The following is a 22,480-nucleotide window of genomic DNA, read 5'->3' as shown; positions in this document are numbered from 1 at the left end:
TGTTATATATGTCAATGGTATTAACCAGATAAGCTAAATTTCAGGGTAATGTTTTTACTTCTCAGAGTGGCCCACTGGGTGATCACAATGATGACCAGGAGAGAAAATCAGGAGATAAATTTTATGAATCATCCAAAACCAATGACAACGGTACAATTTTTCATTATACAGTAACACAAAAAGCAAAAAATATATAAACTGCTGACTTCATAACTTTGAAAGGATTTGCAGCAACATGCACTGTGTATAATGCTTATCTGGTTCATGCTATCCTGCAGAAACCACCGATGATTACATAAGTGGAAACAAGAAGATAGGAGAATAAACCTTTATTCAAAAGATCGAAATGAGTATTTACTCTGTTCTGCCGTATGACAATGTAATTTGATTACATGTAGTACCTCTTTATTTGTTAATACAGTCAGGTATGGCTTCCAAAGAAATCAGCAGAAACAAACCGAGTCAAACTGAGACACTGCTTGACAGACTTCATCTTCAAGACAAAGTTGAACAGAAGTTGTCACCAGCAAATTTTCTTCAAATACGTCCACCTGGGAAACAGATGGACCATGTAACATCTGAGAAAGATCTAGCTCACACTTTTCTCCACAGGCTGATAATGTTGGACTACAGGGCCAGATATATTCCTGTAAGACCAAACAGTCCTAAGTCATCTGACGACACTAAGTCATCTATAGATGACGACATTGAGTCATCTATCTCAGTGTCTGACAACACTTTGATAGATGATGACACTAAGTCATCTATAGATGACGACAGAGATCTAGAGGATTTCTTGGAAACCACTGCAGACACAAATAAGAAAGATCCTCGTGTGCATCCAATGGACGTTCAGATGGCAGTATTTCACTGCTCAGACAGCTTCCTGAAACAAATGATGATTACAAAGCTCTCTCAGTGTCAGTATGCCTTACCTTTACTTGTTCCTGACCCAGTTACAAAGGAGATTGAGTGTCCTCTGTGGACTTTCAGACAAATAACAAAAACCTGGAAGGTAACTCAAATCAAAGATAACCCCAACATTGTCACCATGAAGAGTGTTCCAGTCTACAAAGCTGAAACACCCTTAGTGTCATTTTTCCGTCTGGGTTCTTTGTCAGTGTCTAAATCTCAGCTGATCAACACTTTGATCAGCAACCGTCACGACACCTTCTTCCACAGAAACTGCCCAGGAAGCACCAAGTCTCGCTATCTGATGGATGGTGTGGCAGAGATTGCCTGGTACTGCCCTGCTGGAAAATCCAATGATGCCTTCAATGACTGCATTGCCTTTTGTAATCTCCATGGTGATGCTCTGTTGAATAAAAAACAGCATGACATACTGATTGAAAAATCTTCAATCATTGTTTTTCTTATGGCATCTCTGCAAAGAAATAAAGAAATTCGATCTTTAATGTCATCTCATTTGAAGGCTGAGAAGCCTCTCATTTGTTTAACTGTTGATGACAGTCGTGATGCTGTGGAGACAAAAAAGGGAAAGTACATAATGGGCCTCAAAGACAAAAACCACTCAGATGTATCTGAAGAGCTAGAAAAGATCATCAGAGAGGTTTTGTTTTCTCTTGATGGTCCCAGCTTGAAACCATCCTTCCAGCTTGAATCCATGGCTGAGCTCTCTGGAATCAAAGTGGATGAAACTGACCCAGCCTGTCAAAAAGGGAAATCTGCTGCTATGAAAATAAACAATCTGCTAAAAAATGATAAGAAGGATGTCTCAAAGATCAAAGATGATTTTCTCCCTTGTCAAGGCAAACTGTGGCATCAGTGGAGCAAAATACACAGAGAACTGTTTCATCTCAGAGGAGAAATTGAAATGGAGAAAAGTAAAAGGGATAAGAAACTGATGGAAATACGTCAGAAACAATGTGCTGCTTCCTGCAGTAAACTGATGCAGTTGTTCACTGGAAGTCTCTCATCATTGCCAGAAACAGACAGAGAGTATTTCCTAAAATGGACTCAGATCTTCATAGATGCCCTCTCCACAGATGATCTTTCTGTAATTCTCCAAAGTTATGATGAAAAGTGGTCTAAGGTCTTGGCTTTGAAGAACAAACAGGACAAATCAGATCTGTTATTAAAAACACAAACTGAACTTGAAGACATATCAAAGAAACTTCAGTCTGCAACTTTTGGTTTGGAGCACATCTTCAGAGAAATGGGACAGATCTATGAAGCCCATAAAACAACACAAAGAGAGAGCAGAAACACTGACTGGTCTAAATACCCTGAGCTGGCTGCACAGCTGATGATATCAGGACACCCGATGGAGCTGATGGATGGTGATGCAGGTCATGTGCCTTTAACATGGATCTCCAGTCTTTTAGAAGAAGTCATCAAGAAACTGGGGGACCAGAGAGTTTTTGTGTTGTCAGTTTTGGGCCTACAAAGCAGTGGAAAATCAACAATGCTGAACACCATGTTTGGGCTGCAGTTTGCAGTGAGTGCTGGCAGGTGCACCAAAGGTGCCTTCATGCAGCTGCTCAAAGTATCAGAGGAGATGAAGAAAGACTGGAAGTTTGACTATGTTCTAGCGGTAAACACTGAAGGACTGCGTGCTCTTGAGATAGAAGGTAACAACACTCTTCATCATGACAATGAACTGGCAACACTTGTTGTTGGTCTTGGAAACCTGACACTGATCAACATCTTTGGAGAGAATCCATCTGAGATGCAGGACATTCTGCAGATTGTTGTTCAGGCTTTCATGAGGATGAAGGGAGTTAAACTTTCTCCCAGTTGTGTGTTTGTTCACCAGAATGTCACAGATGTTGCAGCAGCAGAGAAAAACATGGATGGAAAGAGACGTCTGCAGGAAAAACTGGACCAGATGGCCAAACTAGCAGCCAAAGAGGAAGTTTGTGATGCAGAGTGCTTCAGTGATGTCATTGAATTTGATGTTCAGAAAGATGTGAAATACTGTGCCCAGCTGTGGGAGGGCAGTCCACCCATGGCTCCTCCAAATCCAGGTTACAGTGAGAGCATCCAGGAAGTGAAGAACACCATCCTCTCTAAAGCTTCAAAGTCTGCTGGGATCACTCTCTCACAGTTCAAAACAAACATCCAGGACCTGTGGACTGCACTGCTGAATGAAAGTTTTGTTTTCAGTTTTAAAAACACACATGAAATTGCAGTGTACAGAAAACTGGAAGTCCAGTATGGGAGCTGGACCTGGACCCTGAGGGAAAACATGTTGACCATTGAAAGCCAACTTCATAACAGAATTGAAAATGGAAAACTTCATGAGGTTGAACAATCTCATCTTTTTCAAGAAACAAGTAAAACATATGAAGAAGTCAGAAAAGAAATGATAAAGTACTTTGAGGATGACAAAGACAGAGAGATCTTGGCTCAGTGGAGAGGACGGTTTGAAATCAAAATTAAAGAATTTCGTGATGAACATGCAAACAAAGTAAAAATAAAACTGGATGGCATTATCCAGCAGAAGAAAGGTCGTAAAATGATGGATGATAAGAAATCAGAGTTTGAGAACAAACTGCTACAGAAGAGCAAAGAGCTCGCTCAGCAGCTGAAGGATAAGGCCAAACATGAAAAGGAGCTTGAGAGACAGTTCAGCTCTGTTTGGAGCAGCTGGGTTACTGAATTAACAGCAGATACAAAACCTGTTGAAGACATCAACTTGGAAAAAGATCAGTTAACGATCCTTCAGGAACTTAGTTTTGAGCCAGATCTCGTAGATGAATGTAAAACAAGTGGAAAATACAAGAAAATATCAGACGTTGGTGATTATTCAGTTTATATGATGACAAGTAGTAATCGGATGAGTCGTTTTATACAAAAACATATTTCAAGTGGTTTCTCCCATGAAGAACAACAACAGATCAGATCGTTCATTGACAAAGCTGAAAAAGACTCGCTTGATGCAATCAGAAGCAAACCTGTAGTTACAAGAGGCTACTCAACAACTTATTTGCGTGAAGTAGCCAATCATGTAACATTAGAATTGCAGAAATTTCTGTCAGAGAAGAATTATACTTTGAGGAAGGAGTTTAGTGTTGATCTCTTACTGTTTGTGTTCTACAGAGCAAAGAGTTGGCTTCTAGAGTCCCTGGAAAAATTTGTAAAGAACAATGATGCCAAGGCTTACTTAGAAAGTAAAAAAACACAGTATAACACAGTTTTTAGAAGCTTTTTTAAAGAAAACGCATCTGCTGTTGTGCTTGGAGAACTAATCTGTGAGAAGCTGAAAGTTTCCACTGTTGAGGCTGTCTGTAACAAGACTGCCATTGATCTCGCTGGAAGGATGAGGTGTAATTTCCCAGCATTCAGTGAGAATAAACTGGAATCGGACAAACATGTGTTGAAGTCACTCGCTGAGAAAGAAAACTTTGTTGATTTCATCACTTACATCACAAATCCAAGGAGACAAACAGAAGCTTTCATTAAAGCAGAAGTACAGAAATACATCTACATGAGTCACAAAGATGAAGCTGTGAATATACTCAAGAAAAATGTTGATGGCATCAAAACAAGTGTGACTCAGGCTTTATTTACTGCAACACAAAAGGTCCAAAATCAGAGAGGAGACACAGACATGTGGCTGAATGATTTTTCTAATGTTCTAAAGGATGTGCTGACATTTGACAACATTTGTTCTGAAAACTTCAGTGACATAAAACATTTTCACTTTCTCAAGGAAGAGATAGAAAAAGGATTTAAATCCATCACTGAGCAGATGAGCAGCCTGTCACTGTATAAGCTGAAGGAATCCAGGCAGAAGCCTGAAGAAATCCTCATAGATCAGCTTTGTAACTGCTGCTGGGTAAACTGTCCATTCTGTGCAGCTGTTTGTACCAACACCATGAAAGATCACAGTCCTGATGACCACAGGACTCCTTTTCATCGACCTGATGGGATAAAAGGATGGCACTATAGAAAAACTAAAGAGCTCAGCGTCATTTTCTGCACAACAAATGTTGCAAGTGAAGGAGGTTTTTATCCTAGCTCTGATTCACAGAAAGCCATTCCCTACAAACAGTACAAAACTGCTGGTCCACCGTATGATACCTGGAGCATCACCCCTGATGGGTCTAACCTGGCATATTGGAAATGGTTTGTTTGTCAATTTCAAACGCAACTGGAAAAGCACTATGGGAAAAACTTCATGGGCAGAGGAGCTATTCCAGATCAATGGAAATATTTATCTAAAGATGAAGCCATTAAAAATCTGGATGAAATGTTTTAATGAGCCAAAGAAACTGCAAATCTGCTGAAAATGATGATACTTGTTTTCACCTAACAACCCATGAATCCAGCTGTGACAGTGAGTGAGAAAAAGGAAATTCTATAAATTATTAACATGAAGATGTTATGAGTGACTATAAGTTAATTCACAAAAAATACAAAAGTCACATTCTCAATGTTTCGTCCATCTAGGCTTTCAGGGTGTTTTCCAGTTAAATACATGTTAACCTAATTTTGTTAATTGGGATATCATTCACCTGTTTATAACAAAGTTTTTTTTTTTGTTTATCAAATAGTCAAAAAATGTAAGGAAACTAAATCTAAAAACTGCTGTCAAACACATGTTAACACTCTTTGATCATTAAGTTCAAACATTGCATCTGAAACCACAACAAAAACATCGTCTTTTGTAATTTAGATTTAGATTCAATGTTAAGTTAAAGTTTATTCTCACAGATATATGATTTGAGATCTGTTTGACTGTCTTATGCTAATTTCATCTAAACCTGTTATATCCACACTGAATTTTGTTTAAGTCGACTTTTATTTCATCTCAGCTCTTTTTTTGTCTCAGCACTGGAATGATTTTTATTATTATTTGTTTGCATTTGCAAATGTTTTGCGTGTTTAGTCAAGTGAAAAAAGACATGTATCAACAGTTTGAACAACTTTTTGTTTTCTATGTCTTAAATAATAAAATAGTTTATGCTTCATCTCATTTGAATTGCTTGATTTTTTTTCATTATGTACAACATTGAATGCAGAATAGTCCATCTAATTGTCAAAATCTGCTAACCTTATATTTCATAAATTGCACTGACATGGAGCAGCAACAAATTCATCAACAACTGATAAAAAACAGATGAAACAAACCTGACAGCTCTCTGTCAACTGGCTGTTTGTGTGATCAGATTTGTAAATTTGCAAATAAGTTTCAGTTACTTTGTTTTCATGTGTAACTTTTGCTACACTTCTGCCGCGGTGGATCAGCAAATGTGTGAGGAGAGTTGTTTGTAAATAAGTTAAGTCAGTGCATTAGGCCTGAGCTCAGGCTCACAAACTCAGGCATTCTCTCAGGCTGTACCTGTACCATAAATTACAGAGTACTTACCACTAGATGGCGCAGTACTCTTCAATTTAAGTGTGAAATTGGTAGCAGTGGTTGTGCTGATACAAGGCCGTCTCAGTTTTTACACACTACAATGGATTATCATGTGCTTGCTGTAAGTTTGTGTTAATGTTTTGGTTTTTTTAGTGGCTGTCACTGGTAATTCATATTGGAGCTGCATTAACTGAAACAGTTAACTAAAAAACTCCCTCTGTGAGTGTCTCACAGGACCTGATCTCCAACTAGAAGCCAGGGAGATGCGCTTGAAACTCACTGTTTAACCTTAACACAATGTGTTCAAAATCACTATGAGCTTGCACAACTCTGGCTCACCATACAGCTGCAACAGCACAAATGGCCGGCTGGAAAATACTCAAATATGGTTGCAGTAAAAATGTCAAAGTACTTGCTTTGTTACATCACATTGTGAAATGTGAATAAGCAGTTTAACTGTGTACAAATCCCAGGAGCAGCCTGCACAGCACCGGCTGGACCCTTTAATATGCTTCAGGCAGGTCACTGGAAGGTCGGTGATTCCTCTGTGACCTTCTCATCTTGACCCTCTGAAACTTCTGCCCTGATTCCAAACATCCACAAACTAAAACCTGTGCACATTTTGCTTCTTTTACAGAAACACAGTACTGACACATTAATATATAATGTAAACACAAAAAGGAGGAAAATTAAGGGAAATGAGAGAATTAAAAGGGAAAACAAACACATGAGACCAGCATATGGATGATATAGTATGAGCTGATCATGTTTACTTAATTGGTTTTTTCCTTTTTCCACACTAAGCAACAGAAATATCTGAGATTTTCTGAGTTCTTTGTATATTTATGTATTTGCACACACATGCACGTGTGCACATTCACACACAGACAACTTCAACCCTCAAATACAGTATAAGGTTACATAGTTAATATGTGTTAAATTACATGTTAACACCTGCAATCAAAATGGTTTTATTAATCTTTCTATGTTTCTATTTTTTTTTTTTTCGCTTTCTGTATTTTTGCTGCTTCGTTGTCGATACCTTGTTAATACCTTCATACCTATTTCACACCTCCTACATCACAACTATTACGTAAGAAAAAGATGCTCACAAAATGGTATAGAAATGGGAATTTAAAAAGCACACACACAAATGTTGAAAGGCCATTCAACGTTCTAGCTTTAAAATGACCATTTAAAAATTTTTGTAAACATGATTTTTATACTGGTTAAATACTGTCATATTTTTCAGGAAGGCAGACCCATTCATTAGCATTAGCAAACTCATCTCTTTGTCAACTCATCACTATTTCATACAAGCATGTAACAAGTGAGGCATTTTAAATGCTTCATTAGAGGAAAGCACAAGTTAATACAGAGAAAAGTGTTTTCTGTAAATTTATCCCCAGATAAACCTGAGTAACATCATAAGATATTGTATCTGTGGTTAATCAAGCAGCAGGTCAGAGTCCTCTGTCCCACACAGCCTTGTGACCTACATGACTCAGTCTCTTTCTAATCTCCACGTCCTGTGGATGTCAAATGATGCAGGTCAGCAGAAGAAGTTCTCGGCCAGCTTCCTCATTCTTTTATTGTCAGTGGCCTTAAGGGGACGCTCTTCATCTTCAGGTTGCTCCTCTGTGATGGTGGCCCCTTTCAGCTTATCTTTATCAAGGTTTGGATGGAAGAACGTATAATAAATAACTTTAAATAACAGACCAAGGACGTAAACTGCAACAACACAGGCAGCCGTGGTTAAAGGGTGTGTCACAAAATCAGGAGGATCTGTGCTCATCTTCCAGCACCACAAACCACAGAGGATGCAAATATCAATAAGGATATATGCGTGATAGAGCACGGACCTGATCCTCATCCCCTTGGCCACACTAAACCAGTTAAAATACCAAATGAGGCCAACAGTGGTTCTGTAAAGCCATTCTCCACGAGGGTCATCCATGAAGCTGGTCTTGGATCGCCAAGCGAAGAAGAATAAAACCAGCCAAGAGCAGATGAAGTGGGCGAAGATGAAGCAGGGCAGCACGGAGGCGAAAAGAGCGAGAGCAGCGATGCGAGAAGAGATGAGAACCAGGTTCCAGATGAAGTAGAAAACTAACGAGATCATGTGGTGTTTTTCCTTCTCTGGCAGGAAGGTGCGCATTGAGTGATCGTAGGTGGTCAAAAAGGAGGCGATGGACAAAGTCGAGCCGATGGCCTTCAACACTGAGGAGAGAGCGAGGGACAGAGTCAGAACAAACGTTGATTCTTTGTTAGAAGATCCAAGTAATTTACGAGTTCAAAAAGCAACCCCAAATATTTTCAAACATTTTTTGTCATTCAGTATTTTATTATTTCAACTGTATGATGTTTGTTTTCACAGAAACAGCGATCATTTGGCATTTAACATTTTCACATCAACCAATTATAATAGGTTAGTATATTTATTTCTCTTCTATTCACATCTCAGTGTGAGCTCCAGCAAAGATGCTTTTAATTGTCTGCTGCAATTTCACTTTCCAAAATTTGATGACCAGATTTCACACAAAAATTGAAGCAATTTTGAATTTGATGGTAGCAACACGTCTCATGGAGGCAAAAGAAGGCTGGACAAGTAAGTGAACAATTTCAGAAAAATGTTCCTCAGTGTTCCTCATCATCTACACTGGAAAAAAGGGATTGGCCAGCTCTTGGATTTACATAAGCAGCTTGCATGTATTTAACACAAGTGACTCATGCTTTAAAGTTAAGTGTAACTATATAGTGTAGAAACTACATGATTAAATTGTTCATATCATGTTCGAGTGAAGTAAGTCAATGATATAGCAATGGTAAATCCTGCAACTCTGCACAGGATTTCAGTTCACGCTTTGGATCGTGGTTTGAGGAAGGCATCCATCTCAGTCAAGTCGATCAGCCGCCTCTACTTTTTTTTGGTATACCGAAAAAAGTAAATTGGGTGGTTGTTACATTAAAAAAGTCTAACTTGTAATTTGAAGAAAATAATTTCATGTTTCTATGGTGAAAGTAATTAAATCATGAAGGATCTGTATGAAATTCAGCAACTTAATTTGTTCCTGGTGAGATGACCTGTTACAATCTAGTAAGAGTGGTTAGTTTCTGGACTCATGAAATTAACAAGATCACATGAGTTTTCAAAAACTGCAGAAAAACCACTGGAGTTATAAGAGGCAGAGACAGCTACACACACACCACGTGTATGCCATCGCTTTGTGGTTCAAATCCACAATCCACTGGGTGTTCTGGTTTCCTCCCCTAACAGTAGCACAATTAGAGTTAGGTTAATTGGTGATTCCAAATTGCTCCTGAATGTGAGTGTAAATGGTTGTTTGTCTCTATGTGATAGACTGGTGAGCTGTCCAGGGTGTACCCTGCCTCCACATCTGGAAAGACACCATCAATGCTGAAAGTTTCTAGAACAACACCTGCTCCCATACAGACCTTTATGTAGCGAAAGCCTTAGAAACAAACTAAACAACACAGCAAGACAAGGCTGAACTGCATACTGCGTGTATTATAAAGGCTTCACGATAGAGTCTGGGTGACCTGGTCTGCCTTCAGTCACAATCTCTCACCAACTGAAAACATTTGCAGCATCATGAAACAAAAAATACGACTCAGAACTGTTGATCAGCTAGAATCTTACATCAGGCAAGAATGGGACAGTGTTCCTCTCCCAAATGTCCAGCAGCTCATCTCCTCAGTTCCCAGACATTTACAGTCTGTTGTTAAAAGAAGAGGGCAAACTACACAGTGGGAAATTTGACCCTGCTCCTATTTTTTGACACATGCTGCTGCCATCAAACTCAAAATGAGCTTGATGAGAGACTGATATATTTTCTATGTTCTGTTGTAAATAAAATAAGTGTTTATTAATTTTGCAGATCATTGGAATTTGTTTTTATTTACAATTTATACAGCGTCCCAACTCTTTTGGAATTCAAGTTATAAACAGATGAGAAAACTTTGAATGTGGTTTTATTCGTAATTCTACTTTCTAATGAAAAGCTACACCTGAGTGATCCAAGTATACGTGATCAAAAGCTGAGTAACAAACTGTACCTGTAACAGGATCCAGCCGACATTTGTCCAGAATGATGGTGAGCATGAGAGCAAGCTGCGGGGCGCTCTCTGAAAACGTCTCTATGAAGCGCAAAATTCGGAGATCCTGTCTCAGAAACTTGGCCACACTCTCAGCGTCAGCGCGCTTTCTGTATAAGCTTTGCACAGACTTCTCCATGACTCCTGCATACCTGAGAACCAGAAAAACCAGTTACAACAAATCCTCCCGCCAGACACGCTGAACTGAAAAGATCTCGAAGCAGAAAAGGAGCAACAAACGTCCGAACAAAACAGGCTTTACTAAGATGATTTAATGTTACTACAGGTGTGTACTTCTGTAGTGCAGCTGCCAAACAAACAAGTTCATGTAAATTTATTTCCTATAAATCAAATATTTCAAGGAACAGGTGAGGAAATGTAAAGATGGTGCCTGGGGCTCTATGAACGCACAAATATCATCATGAAACAACCTGAAGAAGATCCCCAGCTGGAAAACATGCAGCAGCTTGAGCTGGCACTGGCTCGGCTTCTTCTCAATCTTTGTCTTCATCTTAAAATCATCGTAGCGGTACCACAGCCAGCTGTACACCTGGACCAACATGGACGAGCCCAAGAGAAACAGCAGCAGGAGGCTGAAGTACACGTAGGCCTTCTGCTTGTAGAGGGACACAGCAGCCCATATATCCAGCCCTATATCAAGCAGGAAAGACAACAAGTTCACACAAGTGAAGAGAAAGTCCCGAGTGCAGCATTTAAACTCATCCTCTGAGCCCGGCATGCTGACTAGATGGCCTGCTTCTAAAGCAACTATATGTTAAGGTTTAAGACAGCTCATAAACTGAAACTGAAAGAGGCAGTGTTTAAAAAACACCTCCTAGAAACTGATCCACACATCTTAAAGACATATTGTACCATTTTACACACATGCATACATATAATCAACTGTAGTATGTCCACCGAGACATGACTACAACTTAAAACAACCTAAAACTGTAAAAACAAAAATAAAAGAAGAAGAAAAAATCAACATCAACACATTAAGATTGACGAGAGAAAAATGAAAAATAAGCAACGATCTGGACTTTTGATATCAGCAGAGATCGTTCCGAATGCATTAAACCATTTATATTTCAGATCTTCTCATAATTTAATAAAGTTATTTCTCACTCCAACACGTGTCCTTCAGGCTTATGCCCCATAAACAGAATACAACACAAATTCTTTGTGCTATTGGAAAAAAACCTTTTCAAATAATCAAGTAGTAGATGTTGTATACTTTCAAATTTTCAACACAATTAATGCATCAAATCACTGTCACTGATTCCCAATCCAAATATCTGATAAACATCAAAAAAAAGTTTATCTGAACACTTTCTATCAACTATTACTGATGTGCAAGTGTTTTAACTTTAAATTGTCTGATATCAGATCAGGTCAAGTCTGAATTGAAACTAAAGTAAACAAAGATTTTAGTGTCAGCTCTGATAACAAAGTAAACAAACATGGAGTGGGTGAGTGAGATAAACACTAGCTTTTTTTTATCTAAACACACAGAAATGCGTTTAGAGCAGGGCGCCTACTGATCAGGTTGGTGATTTGACGATTATTTCATTACAATAGATTTAGCATTTTTTTGTTTTTAACTCCTACACATGGGCTTATTTTTTCAATATGGCCATCCACAATAATACTAGACCTTTGTACAGCCTTTGTGATTGGTATTCCTATTACTGCAGCCATGGCATAAGCTGAAAAATAAGAAATCATGATACAGTATTTTTTAAAAGTACTGTATATTGTGACAAAATGTGGTTAAATCATATCCTGTCTTATGCTTGCACCTTCCACTGATGCAGGCCAGGGGGCGCCCTTTCCCCTGTTTTCTCTAGGCTCCTTCACTTAAACCAAACACATCCCCACAAGGGATGAATAAAGCCGACTGTTGTCTACATCCCAGTGGTGTGCTGTGAAGACAGATAAGTTCTTTCAACTGACATAGTTAATTTATTAAAACAGCTTTTTTTCCTGTGAACTTTAGTGCTCAGTTTCCTAAACCATGAAACTTTTTTACTGTTTTCATTTGAAACTAAACATAATTCTTGTCTGAGAAAAGTCACAGACACCTGATAAAAGCATAAATTATTTGGTTTATTAAATAACCAATAATTGTTTATCAAATCATTTATCAAATGATAAGAGTGTCCTAGCTGGTTGGGATCAGGATCAGGATAGTGTTTTTTTGATTTAAATTTTTTTTATGAAAGTTGTTACATTTACAGAAAACTACAGTCAAAACTGAAATATATGAGAATTTAGAGATCACTTTATAAAACTTCGCAGTTACTTTAAGTGATCATCACTAATCCATATGACAGTCCACACTTGTGCACACAAGACAAAGAAATATGACAGTGCAATACTTTTCTGCTTGTTATTTAAATATTTTTCTGTGTAGCTTTGTTTGTGTCACTGTGTGCATATCTATGTTGTGTTTTTAACCATCGTCCGTATGCTTAACTGGAAATATCATCTGCATTGTCATTAAGTGTTATCTTGGTGTAGTCAATTCTGCACTGCATCTGTAAGGTCTCCATGAACACTCTACATGCACAGCGGCTCAGAGTTTAAAGAAATGTGTTTCAGTTGAGGGAACGTGATGAAGGTTTGGAACATACGCTCATATTCTTCTCAACAGTCTGATGTGTTTCAGCTTTTGAAGAAGAGTTTCTTTTTTCCTTTTGTGTAAAACATTCAGTATCACTTAAACAATCAGAATCCTTGATTTGTGGTGTTTTTATTGTAGATCAAAATATAAAAAGCAGCTTTAACAAAGTGTGAATCCAAGTAAAAATAAGCAAAAATGTAGAAAACTAAGAGGCCTTTGCTTCCGTTCAGCATGTTCACTTTTTACTTGGTCTTAAGTGTCTATTGAAATATATACCATAGCTCTAAATAATACATAATAATAGTTCATAATGATCATGTAATACTCAGTGGAATTTATTTGTTCCTTTTTCCATGGTAAACATGCTAATGTACAAAATAAGACATGTGAGGCCATTAGGAGTGAAGAGACCCTGAAAATTGAACACTATCATAATAATTATTGCTAATTATTTGATGAGAATAGTCACGGTTTACTCCCAACACTTCTGTAAGATTTAAATATAATGTAAATACATGTTTTAAAGTTTCAGACTCAGTTTGTATTTTTTATTTCATATGAAAAACTGTTTGAGAAGAAACTGAATTACAAATGTAAACCACAGAAAATATTCACAACATATTTAGTATGAATACAACTTACAACTTTCAAAAGGTTTTCATTGGAGTTCTTCATAAGAATTGTTGCAGTATAGAAAGAACAAGTTTTGGTTTCTGATGGAAGATTAATCCATATGAAAAACATCTCAGTTGTATTCAGACAGACCACACAGATCATTTCCTAAACTTTTTAAGGTAATAAGGCTATTTTCTGTCATAAAATTTCATGTGTGATATATTTTCTTTCTTTATTTGTAACAAATAAGAAACTTCTTTGATTTAACTAATTGTTGAAGCCTGGGAGCTTTAGGGGTGAAAATGTGTCAGGGTGATAAGACGGGGAAGTACTTTTATGTCACAAAGGAAATTGTTGCCTCACTGATTGGTTCAGTTTGTCTATTTCCCATCAAAACCCTGTGATAAGATTTGCTGACCAATTTATCAGAGGTGGGGCTCCAAACATGGAAACGATAAACGTTTGGAGTCGATCCTCAGGAGTGTTTCAAAGGACTTTTACCCACCATGAGATGATTATGTAGAATTTTGTGTTGTAGTTATAACAGGAATGATTTTGCTTTGACACCAGGAGCAGACACAAGTTCATGTGAGGTTTGTCAGGAAAGAAAAACCAGAATAAAATCCTAATAAAGAAAGAAGCCTGCATCTAACACAACAGCCTCTCTGCACACACTCAGGCTGATACTAAGAACACAAAACTGATTATATGTCAGCAGCGCCTGAATTTTAAGCAAGCATGAAATTAGGCAAGAGGCAAGTGTAATCAACTATTACAAATAAAATATCAAATATAAACATTTATAACAAAGAACCTTCATATGGTGTGTTTCTAAATATGCCTTAAGCAAATTATTCATTAAAATGTGGCTTTAACCCTGATAGCATGTTGATGGAAGACTGAGATGAGGCTCATCACTGCTGAAAACGTGCACCGAAAGAGCTGAAAACATCCAAAGCAGGTGAAATTGGAAGGCTCACATCAGAGTTTGACCAAAACATATCGATGTAAACAAAACATCTTGAGGGTTATATATCAAACAAATCTTGGTGCAAAGAAGTCTCAATAGGAGCACCTAAATTAATTAGATACTTATCTTGGAACTTTAGAGTAAAATCTGCATAAAAACTTTTAAAAAGTCTGCTGTTTTTCATAATTAAAGACATCTTAAAAACTGAGTAGATTTCAAATTCAATTAGTAATTTACACAATGACATGATGACAGAAAAAACAAATTATATACATAGATTTTTTTTTTTTTAAACCCAGGAAATATTGTTGCTTCCTTTTCTGGAAGCTGAAATATTATTTATGAAATGTTTTTTTTATTTTAAATTATCATAAAATATTTTAATTAAAAATCATGACTATATTCTTTAAGACTGAACAGCCACTGGAAACTCATGGAAGAACATGTCTTCATAGCAAAAGATAACTATTTCATACAAGAACATTACAGACCTGAAGATTAAAGGTAGGGAAAACAAACATTGAATGGCATTTTTAAATGCTTTGTTAGACAGTAGAGCCAGTTAATAGTGAGCAGAAATCATAAACTTGAGCCGACTGTATATGTGGTTAATCATGCAGGTTAGAGTCCTTAATCACAAAAAAAAAAAAAAAAAAAAAAAAAAAAAAACCTCCTGGGTCACCTGTATGGAGAGAAAGAAAAACAAAAAAAACAGGGGAGACAGCAAACAACAAAGAGCAACATAATAATAAAAAAAAAAAGCACCATCACAATAAACTAGCTAGTCATAGATATCAATAGTTACTAAATAATAAACGATATTGTGCAGCACGCAAGATAGACAGCGCACAGTGTGCTTTGAGGCAGCAGCCAAGAAAGCTGTAGTCCGCATCTGTGAATACCCATGTGTACACCTGTGTGGATCGGCATGCTTGCATTCCAAAGGTTTCTCCATGTAATGATCTGCTAGAGAGTGTGGGGAGCCACAGCCCTGTCCTCTATGGTATCAAGCAGGTATGGAGGAGATCAAAACTCCAGACATCCAGAGGCCCCCAGAACACAAGAGACCAAGGAAGACCCACAGAGGGGCAGCCGCGCCACTCTCTTCTGTTTTCTTTCTCCATACAGGTGATCCAGGTGTTTTGTTTGTTTGTTTGTTTTCTCTCTTACCCCCCTTCTCACCGTCTCTTCTCCCCTTTGGTTTTCTTTCTTCCTCTCCCCCTCTTTCTTTTATTCTTTCCCCCTGTCCTATTAAAAAAAAAAAATAAAAAAAAAAAAAAGGATGACAAAGGATGAACTGAAGCTCCGCCATCACGTGATGTCACATGCTGCTGTTTCTAATGTCACTTCCAAAGAAATTAAAAAAAAAAAAAAAAAAAAAAAAAAAAGAGTCCTTAATCACACACAGCCCTGTGATGACTCGGTCTCTTTATAGCTTCCTGTGAAAGTGAAACAGGTTAGCAGTAGAAGCTCTCAGCCAGCTTCCTCATTCTTTTATTACAACATGGTTGTGGTGGTGGGGAGGGGGCTGCTTTGGCTCTAAACATACATGCGTCCGGTTCATCACCCATATTTGGCTCATTTACAGGTTGCTGCTCTCTGCTGGTCCCTTTAATCTTATTTTTGTCAAGGTTTGGATGGAAAAGTTTATAATAAATAGCTTTAAGTATTAGACCGAGGACGTAAACTGCAACAACACAGGCAGCTGTGATTAAAGCGTGCATGGGCTCTATCACAAAATCAGGAGGATCTGTGCTCATCTTCCAGCACCACACAGCACAGAGGATGCAAATATCAGTCAGTATATACCCGTGATAGAGCGCAGTCCTGTACCGCGTCTTCCCCTCCACCACACTAAACCAGTTAAAATACCAAATGAGGCCAACAGTGGCTCGATAAAGCCATTCTCCACAAGGACTTTCCATGAACTCTGTCTTGGATCGCCAAGCGAAGAAGAATAAAACCAGCCAAGAGCAGATGAAGTGGGCGAAGATGAAGCAGGGCAGCACGGAGGCGAAAAGAGCGAGAGCAGTGAGACGGGAAGAGATGAGAACCAGGTTCCAGGTGAAGTAGATGACTGATGAGGTTATTTGCTGCTTCTCCTTGTCAGGCAGGAAAGAGCGCAGCGAGCGATGGTAGGCCGTCACAGTGAAGGCGATAGCTGAAGCTGAACCAACAGCCTTCAACACTGAAGGGAACAAGAGACAGTGTCAGAACCAGCAAGATGCAAATGACAAACACTGAAAAAGTGGTTCACTCCAAATAAAAATCTATCAAATTTGGATATGTCTACTCAGAATCAGCAGACTTTAGTATATTTAATGAACAATTTTAATTTTTAATTTTCTGAGATACTGGATGTGCGGTGCACATCAAAACAAAGAGCAGCTGCCTGCATTGGGCAATAATGAAGATTTGCCTGCTGCAGGAAGCTGAAGCAGGATGAGGAGTGACACTTTGAACTTAACCTTGACTCTGATTGTGACAGACAGACTCTGACAGATTATCTATGATTTATTTGACCTTTATGGACTTGCCACATGGAAGACGGAAGAAAGAGGACAACATATGTGCAGGAAGTGAAAGTTGATATATGTATTTTAAATATTTTAATTGTCACGTCTCCTATGAATTTGGATAATGTAAAAAATTATTATGTATAATAGACTAATAATTAGAGGCTAATGTAGGAGCCGTGAATATGTTTTAGAATGAAGGCAAAATTATTTGATTGATCTATACTTTTTGATAGTTATTCCTGATCAGTAACTGTGACATTTGTTACCAATTCTTTGTAATTGTGTTGTAATTTTTTTGGGGTCTGGAGAGGGGATAGACAATGTTCCTATCTGGAGTTGCTCACAGTGACAGGTGGCGCTCAGGGGTGGATATATTCGTATCTCCTCTGGCTTGGTGACTTTCCATTGCGGTTTTCCAAAGTGGATGAGAGGGTTGCTTCCCTGTGCCTTCAGTTCAGGGAACAGGTGCTGACTGTTGCCACATGTGTCAAATAACAGTTCAGTGTACCTGACAATCTTGGAGTGTCTGGGCTGGTTGCTGAAAGTACGCTGGTCGGGAACTCTCTTGTCCTACTGGGGAACTTGAATGTTCACACAAGCAACGACATGAAATTAAAATCTGTAGAAGTGTTACTGGAAGGATCGACCGGTTCAACTTAGCACAATGTGCTGAAATCTCAGGTTGGCTATTGATTTTATAATCATGTCATCACATGGGACACACTAACATCATTACTCTTGTCCAAACGTCTTCTCGCCCGCCTTCTTTGAGCCAATCAGCTTCCGCTTTGCACGGTTTAAATCTGTGCTCTGTGTCACTCTCCCTTTCAGATTCTTTTTCATGCAATCCAGCTCCTCCCCTCATCCACCTCAGACACCTCAGCCAGACCTCTATGCAAGCCTCTGTCTTCACCATCATCACCATCCCTGTCCTAAATCCTATAACTGCTGGGACCCAGTTCTGCCATGAGGGGTCATTGGAGTCTAATTACCAAATCCGTTAATTTCTCTATCTCAAAAAATCGTGTTAAATTCTTCCAAGAGATCTCGCCTTATTGAATTTACCCTTAAAAAACCTAACTGACATTCCTATAGGTGTTTCTACTTCAGGACCTCAGCATTCACTTAAATCATTAAGAACACAGTGACTCTCACTGTTTTCTCAAACATACCAGACTATACATGAATGAAAAAAATGTCCTGCACCTGCCATGTTTAAAAACATGGGTTCAGTTCAGTGAATTCAGTCCATTCTAAATGTGAAATTTTTTTGACAGATTTCAAAAATACATTTTTGTGTAAAAATGTAAAACTGCACCTGTCACAGGATCCAGGTGGCCCGTCTGCAGAATGATGGTGAGCATGAGCATGAGCTGAGGGGCGCTCTCTGAAAATGTCTCTATGATCCGTAACATGCTTAGATCGTGGGTCAAGGACACGGTAATGTCCTCAGTCTTAGGTTTCTGTTCTCCTGGCGTAAGGGCACCTTTCTCAGGGTCAGGGAGCCTATTGTACATGCTTTGTACTGCCATTTCCAGGACTCCTGCATGCCTGAGAAACAGAAAAATATGAAGCATAACCAGTCAGACCGAATCCTCCTTCTAGCTACACTGAGACTAATTTCTCTGGAACCATTCTTGTGAGCCAGCAGGTATTCATTGCGTGAAAAGGAGCAAATGAAACCAGTTTACCCACTTCTGATGAAGGAAATAAAATGTGTTCTCAGTTTATCTTCTGAAACCAAGGAAGCAGCTTGTGTTTCTAACATTCTCATGTTCACAACAGTTGATTTAAACACAGAAATATTGCAAAAAAAAATTGTGAATGAAACAGATGATATAATGTGTAGATTACTTAATGCAGCAGACTGATGCTTGCTGGAGTTACTGTATATACTATGTGCACCACTGTAGTGGAGTACAGTTCAGCTGCACAACACATAATGGTTCAGCTTGTGTTTCCTATGAATTACTCTACAAAAAACTGCACCTGTCTAGAAACAGGCAAATAAATTTAAGCTTCCCACACAAGCCTCAGCCTTTACACACATTATTATTGTTTTAATACTACCTGACGTAAACTCCGAGCTGACAAACGTGCAGAACCATGAGCTGCCTCTGGGTAGGCAGGCCTTCAACCTTTGTCTTCATCTTAAACTGGTCATAGCTGTACCAAAGCCAGCTGTAAGCCTGAGCCAGCAGTGTTGACCCCACAAGTAGCAGCAGCAGAACACCGAGGCAGGCGTATGCCTTTTCTTGGTAGAAGATAACAGCGGCCCATATATCCAGTCCTATGTCAGTCAGAAACAAGGGCAGGCCCACGCAAGTGATGAGAAAATCCCAGCAGGAGTATTTAGACTCACCCTGAGTGTCTGACATGTTCTCTGTCCCGCTGCCTGCTTCTAACACAGCTGCATCTTATAACTGACAGCTGATTACAACTCACATATAACCTGTGAATGACTGACAGTGAGAACCAAACTTTGGTTTTAAAAAAAACCTCCTAGAAACTGATCCACCCATTTTTTTTCAGTAGCGTCTTAAAGATGTATCGGCATATTCCATACATGTAGACTCCTCCTACTGAAAGGTTTCCCTTTAACAATGCTGTGGTAATTCCATTGAAAAATCAGTAGAACTTGTAAAAAAAAAAAAAAAAAAAGATCTGCAACTGATCACAGTCAGAGAGTTTTAACACACCTTATCTGTTATAAATATTATTATGTTCACATTTAATAGAAATGCATTTAAATGCAAAATAAATGTTTAGATTTGAAAGTGCTGTACTTGTACTTTAATTGCAAAAGCCTGCAAGTATTGGCCCATTTTTTTAAAGGAAGTTGACCAAAATTGCAAATAAAATCACGTCTGTGAAGATTCTCAGTCATCCAGGTCATCATAGTCAAAGGAGCTTGCAAAGAAAAGCGTCTGGACTTGTTTAAGTTGTGTTCATTTTTTGTTATTTTTTTTTAGGTATTTTTATTTATTTATTTATTTATTTTGTGTCCCGTTTGGATCTTTAGCCATCAGAATTGTTGTCTTAAGGCCAAGAAAGATGCCAAGCGGATTTATTTTACCAAGTGGATCATCATGGCCTTGCCATATTGGTCCATTTGATTGACCTTTATTATAATTATGTATTTATTTTATTTTCAGTTGCTACAAACGGGACAGGACAGGGAGAAAGAATGAAAGAAAGAGAGGGAGAGAAAGAAAACCAGAGGGGAGAAGAGACGGTGAGAAGGGGGGGAAGAAAGAAAAAAAAAAAACAAAAAAAAAAACACCTGGGTCACCTGTATGGAGAAAAAAACAGAAGAGAAAGCAAACAACAAAGAGCAACATAATAAAAAAAACAGCACCATCACAATAAACTAGCTAGCAGTAGATATCAGTAGATACTAAATAATAAACGATATTGTGCAGCACGCAAGATAGACAGCGCACAATGTGCTTTGAGGCAGCAACCAAGAAAGGTGTAGTCCGCGTCTGTGAACACCCGTGTGTACACCTGTGTGTACACCTGTGTGGATCAGCATGCTTGTATTCCAAAGGTTTCTCCATGTAACGATCTGCTAGGGAGTGTGGGGAGCCACAGCCCCGTCCACCAGGGTATGAAGCAGGTATGGAGGAGATCCAGCCCCCAGATATCCAGAGGCCCCAGAGTACAAGCAACTTAAACAAGTCCAGACGCTTTTCATTACAAGCTCCTTTGACCATATAAAATCACATTTTCTCATGAAAGAGTATTTTTATTCTTGGTGCACATCCCAAGACATTGTGACAAGTTGGAATCAGGAATCTTCTCTAAATGAAAATGGCCTGAAATTGAAAAAGAAACTGAACCTATCACAAAATCTGCACCAATCTGCAGAATGATAGTGACTGTCAGTGTGGCACCCAGATCAGAAAAGTCAGTGGTGAGGATTTGTACAAACCTCTTTAGTATTCCTGCATCTCTGAAAACCAGAACAACATGAAACATAACCAGTTCCCCTTTAACTACTTGCCAAATATGCTGAGTTGAGTTTCTCTGTAAGCATGCTTATGACAGCAGGTATTCGTGCATAAAAACGAGCCACTATTGTCTAAACAAAACAATTTGCATCCGTTTACGTGAAACGTCAAATGTCATCAGCCACCTATTGAATACAAGAAAATGGAGACATGACCAGAAAACACTTAAAAACTAGGTTCATAGCTGGTGGAGGTTATCACAGCTGTGGTTGGGTGAGAAGCAAGATAGAACCTGGGCAGGTTGTCAGCCTGTTGCGACACAGAGAGCAGATAACCATTAACAGCCATGGCCATGTCAGAATTCCCACTTAGCCTAACGGAGCATGTGTTTGGACTATGGGAGGAAACCAGAGTACCTGTAGAGGAGAACGTGAACCAAACATAGAAAGGTCTCGGCCTTGATTTGAACCTGATACTACTTCACTATGAGGCTAACTACTGCACCTCTGTAAGGGAGTACAGTGCAGCTGCCAAACGAATCAGTGCTTTCATTTCATTTGCTTGTAAACACAATGTTTCTACAGGTGCAGGAATCTCAGCAGACAGCCGAGCATCCTTTGCACTACACCCTCTGTCCATGCAGCTCCCTAACTCCAGTATTGAGAGCAGACCTAAAGCAGACTCATTCATGTGTGTGCAACATGTGAGAAAGAACAGCAGCTGATAAGATCCTGATCAAACATGCATTACTTGTTGCATACATTTTTTGAATGAATTATTCTTTTAGTCCGTTACCAAGTTTACTTTTTTTTGTTGCATAACTTAAATTTTTACTGTTTATGTTTTGTTTGCTTTTTTTTTTGCAAAAGGACTCTAGCTGCATATTTGGAGTTTTAAGTAGATCATAACACAGACCCTGCAGGCCTGCCCCGTGGAGACAGTGAGGTCCTTCCACTTCCTTGAAAACATAATCTCCCAGGACCTAAAAGTGGGAGCTAAACATCATCTACTTCATCAGGAAGGCACAGACGATGCACTTCCTGTACCAGCTGAAAAGAATCAACCTGTCAAAGTCAGTTATGGTGCATTTGTACTCCTCCATCAGTGTAGTGCGCTACTACCACTGTCAAGGTCAGAGTGCAGCACGTCATCCCCTTTGGTTGAGATGACTTAACAGCGCCCCCTCGCTGCTCAGTCAAATGTGTTACAATAACACACTTACTTTCTCAGGACCCGATTGTTTTAAATGCACAAATAAGAAATAGAAAAGAAGGACGATAACTTGTATTATTATATTTTGAAATTCACTAGCTGGGTCCACATCCTCATTTTAGGTTTGACAGCGTAGGTAAAGGT

At 38.8% G+C, this 22,480-nt stretch overlaps 3 protein-coding genes across 3 annotated transcripts; 1 reads left to right on the top strand and 2 right to left on the bottom strand.

The window, feature by feature from the left end:
* The first annotated feature begins 829 nt into the window (after positions 1–829).
* Positions 830–5,914, top strand: LOC146548862 (interferon-induced very large GTPase 1-like). The gene has a single exon (XM_085262243.1). It carries the CDS (start codon positions 845–847, stop codon positions 5,222–5,224), a length of 4,380 nt encoding a protein of 1,459 aa, XP_085118369.1. The 5' UTR covers positions 830–844; the 3' UTR covers positions 5,225–5,914.
* A 1,211-nt stretch (positions 5,915–7,125) lies between these two features.
* LOC146548861 (XK-related protein 8-like) lies at positions 7,126–11,217 on the bottom strand. The gene is made up of 3 exons (XM_085262369.1): positions 10,873–11,217; positions 10,403–10,593; positions 7,126–8,545 (listed from the first exon to the last, which is right to left on the bottom strand). Exons 1-3 carry the CDS (start codon positions 11,178–11,180, stop codon positions 7,878–7,880), a joined length of 1,167 nt encoding a protein of 388 aa, XP_085118495.1. The 5' UTR covers positions 11,181–11,217; the 3' UTR covers positions 7,126–7,877.
* Positions 11,218–16,109: 4,892 nt separating this feature from the next.
* On the bottom strand, positions 16,110–19,549 carry LOC146548860 (XK-related protein 8-like). Its single transcript, XM_085262850.1, has 3 exons — positions 19,242–19,549; positions 18,490–18,722; positions 16,110–16,840 (listed from the first exon to the last, which is right to left on the bottom strand). Exons 1-3 carry the CDS (start codon positions 19,547–19,549, stop codon positions 16,110–16,112), a joined length of 1,272 nt encoding a protein of 423 aa, XP_085118976.1.
* Positions 19,550–22,480: the final 2,931 nt, after the last annotated feature.

Source organism: Mchenga conophoros, linkage group LG22 (genome assembly GCF_057382185.1).
Source record: "Mchenga conophoros isolate Kocher_MC1m ecotype Shallow Benthic linkage group LG22, M_conophoros_male_GT1.1, whole genome shotgun sequence".
NCBI classification, from domain to species: domain Eukaryota; kingdom Metazoa; phylum Chordata; class Actinopteri; order Cichliformes; family Cichlidae; genus Mchenga; species Mchenga conophoros.
This window is presented reverse-complemented; position numbering and strand designations above follow the sequence as displayed.